Here is a 3,989-nt window from a genome sequence, read left to right on the forward strand (position 1 = left end):
GTTAAAAATTTAAAAAAAACAGCACTTCTACTCGCCATCAGATCACTTTTGAAACTAAACAATATTTAAATACATACATGACTAAAAATATACAAGTACCTACATTATATGTAAATGGAGGTCTTAAAGCACGTGTCACGGAATTCACGTGTACACGTGAAATACGTGTTTATCAAAATATATATATATACAGTGTGTAATCGGTTGTTGGAAACACTCTATAACTTAACAAATATTAAAGATATTTGAATTCTGTTTATTAATGGTGCTTAAAAAAGTTTGTTATAACTTATTAAAGTAATTAAACAATTTTATGCCATTTCATTTCGCGCATGCGCATAACAACTTTTTTTTTTTTAAATGGCAACCCCACTATTTTTTGGTTAGTTATTTTTACTCTTATTTTTTCATGAATTTTAGTGATAAAACCAACTTCCTATGTTAAAAAATAGCTGAGTTATGGATATTTCAGTGATTGATATTATTTTTTGACATTTTTGAATTATTCATCAATTTTATGGCTTAAATAATTAATCCTTTTAGCACCGCATGATATCTTCTAGTGATATTTTTAGTACCTACTTTTGGAAAGCATCCTCTTTCCCTAAAGCAACTATTTTTTTAAGTATATCTCAGGCGATTAAAAAAAAAACAATGTTAATTAATTTTATATATATTAGAAATATCCATAACTCAGCTATTTTTTAACATAGGAAGTTGGTTTTTCCACTAAAATTCATGAAAAAATAAGAGTAAAAATAACTAACCAAAAAATAGTGGGGTTGCCATTAAAAAAAAAAAAGTTGTTATGCGCATGCGCGAAATGAAATGGCATAAAAATTGTTTAATTACTTTAATAAGTTATAACAAACTTTGTTAAGCACCACAAACAGAATTCAAATATCTTTAATATTTGTTAAGTTATAGAGTGTTTCCAACAACCGATTACACACTGTATATATCCATTTTTATAATGATGAAAATTAGTAATTTTATGTTATGCACTTGAAGTTTTAATAAATATTATTAGTACAGTATTAAGTTAAGGTTATAACTACGTTTTTATTTTGGATTTTACCCGTGACACGTGAAACGTGAATTCACGTGTATTAAGAGGTCTATATGCGAAAATGCACTTTTTAATATTTAAATACATTTTTGATTTTTATATGAACTTTTTATTTTTTCGATCGATTATCGTTTGATAATACAGACTTAAAAAAATTGCATTATTAGTCGTTATTAATCGATACAAAATTATATTTTGCATATTTGTTACTATTGGTGATTTAGTTTGTTAGTTGTTTATAGTTATAGATGAACATTTAGTTGATTTATACGACGTATCACATCACTTTCTAAAGCAAATTCTGATTGAACATTGATATCGAATTCGAACGAATTAAATTTATTTATTCATTCGCATTCTGATTTTAGTTTTCAGATTTTTTTGAGGAAAGTATCTGTCTAGAACATAAATTACAATGATAAAGAATGTATCAATGGTGTCTGGCCAACCGAGTGCAGGAGATGCTATGAGTAATGGCAACAACTACAATCTTTCATTTCCAGCTTTGCCAGTTTTGAAGACTTCGGAGACAATAGGGACTGCACAATTTAAAAAACGGAGTAATTTTAAATCTTCAACGATGAACGAAGTAATTTATCATGCCATTTTAATAGTAATTAATAAATATTAGATCGATCAGTCTGATATGGACTTGTAATACGGTCGCATGTCAGTGCGATTATAATTTGCCCGTTCCGTTACCGCAATTTTAGTTAAGTTACTTTATTAGTTTATTTAAGTTAAGTTAGTTAGTTCAGTTTACGGTATTATACGAGTATTCACGGTATTATATATCGTATTTATGCGACTTCACTTTCAAGATGGACAACATACCCTCTTCGCTTACTACCAAACCCAAACGGTCGCTGCTATCATAGCATAATTCTCCAATCCATACGGGGAAAAACACTAAACCATTAGTTTCGCGTAATCGTTTCGCTGTCTTTTCGAGCGAAGTGGACAAAGAAATCAAACTCGACACCTCCTATGACGTACATAATATAACCAAAGAATCTATTGTTTACCATCAATATAAAAACATCAGGACACTATATATATATATATATATATCAGATGCCCTATTGGAATTAGATTCCCGCAAAAGAATTACGAATGTTATTCAAAATGGCCATACGCTTCCGCTGTTCATTGTTGCAATTAATCCAAATACAATTTTTAATGAACCATCAATGTTGCACACTAAAATTTAAGTCGAATTACCCAATAAGACTTATAGTGATTCACCTCAGTGTCTAAATTGACATAGCTACGGTCACTCTACGCTAACTATTAACATCACCATACCGGAAATGATGGTGATCCTTCATCCTTCACGCTGTGTTAAACGCAGGGGAAATCACTCTTGAAACAGTTACATCAAAGAGAAAGGCAGTTTAACCAAGTGCGGCTTTTGCGCGGGTGATCATACTTCCAACTATAAAGGTTGTTCTAAACATAAATTACTTCTTAAACGTCGCAAAACAACCTACTTGTAATCATCAAAATAAAAATATTGTACTCACGTCTCCTCTTATCAAACTTTTTTCCAAAGCTTCTTGCGCCTCCGTCACTGGTTCTAATAATATCCTATTACCAAATAGTCCTATGGACGATATACCGCTTTCCAATTTATCTCAGACCTTCTGGCATTAATAAATCTTATATTTACCTTTCTTTTATAATTACAGCTCTCCTACGCAATCACCTTACTCCTAAGCCCAAATTCTTTTCTACTTTATTCATTTAAATGATCACGTCTTTAACCAGTTGATATGCTATCCGTTACTTTTAAATTTTAATTGGTCAATCAAAATTAACTCTTATTTTATAATTATCTCAAATTATTATATTTTACTAATATTATTTTATGATAATGATTATTGTATATTAATGTTAAAATGCATACTTAGTTATCTTACATGATTTAATTGTTGAGCTATAATAACTTTGTGTCAAAAGTTAAATAAAAAATAACATAAAAATTATAGAACGATAATTTTCATATTAAAGAACATCATTATTATGATTTTAAATAACATTTTTCAGTATGAATAGTAATAGTTTAGAAAGTTTTTGTTGATTTATATCTAAAATATAAATAAAAAAATATCTTAATTTTTATTTTGTAAAATTTGTAGATAATTACTATACCTGCCCAAGACAGACATTGGGACAGGAAAAGTCAATTGGAGCATGAAAAATGTAAGGAAGCATATATGAAAATTGGGAAAGAGTGTAATGTAGGAATAGAGATTTGTGTTTCAAAAACCATGGATCTGACTTTACAAATCAGCGGCAATAGAGTTAATGTTGAACGAGCAAAACAAAAAATTATCACATTCGAACAAACTCAAGTAAATAAGTTTTAATTAAGTTAGAATTAATAAGATAAACTGATAAAAATAATATTTATTATATATATATATATATATATTATATTGTTGTGTACAAATTATGAATAATTTATTATTATTATTATTATTATTATTTTTTAATGTTATAATATATAAATGTGCATAATAATTTAAAATGTTCAATGAATCATTTGTTATTTTATAGTTTTATTACAGATAAATAAATGAAAAAATATTTTTTTAGCAATTTTAACTAAAACATTAAAATTTCAGATTAAAACTACTACTACACCGTTTCCAAAAGAACATCGAAGTACGTTATTGGGCAAACAAGGACTGAATCTTAAGAATATTGAAAAACGTACAGGAGCACGTCTTCAAATACCGTGTATGAAAAATTCGGCTGACATAATTTATATAACTGGAACAAAGGATTCCACGAAAAAAGTAGTTAAAGTATGTATCAAAAATATGTTTTAATGAATCGGAATTTAAGTTTAACACATTAAAGTAAATTAAGTTTCGAAAAGAATAACTAGAATGAATAGGTTGGAGAAAAATTGACA

General features: G+C 28.0%; 1 protein-coding gene across 1 annotated transcript in view; it reads left to right on the top strand.

The window, feature by feature from the left end:
- The first annotated feature begins 1,484 nt into the window (after positions 1–1,484).
- The window catches only part of LOC112680092 (vigilin-like), a 24,471-nt gene continuing 21,966 nt past the window's right edge, over positions 1,485–3,989 (top strand). Inside the window, exons 1-3 of the mRNA XM_025550090.1 lie at positions 1,485–1,658; positions 3,208–3,423; positions 3,697–3,879. Of these exons, the coding sequence (XP_025405875.1) occupies positions 1,485–1,658; positions 3,208–3,423; positions 3,697–3,879 (573 nt within the window). The remainder of the gene's footprint in view (positions 1,659–3,207; positions 3,424–3,696; positions 3,880–3,989) is intronic.

Source organism: Sipha flava, unplaced genomic scaffold (assembly GCF_003268045.1).
Source record: "Sipha flava isolate LNK unplaced genomic scaffold, YSA_version1 173_pilon_pilon, whole genome shotgun sequence".
NCBI classification, from domain to species: Eukaryota; Metazoa; Arthropoda; class Insecta; order Hemiptera; family Aphididae; genus Sipha; species Sipha flava.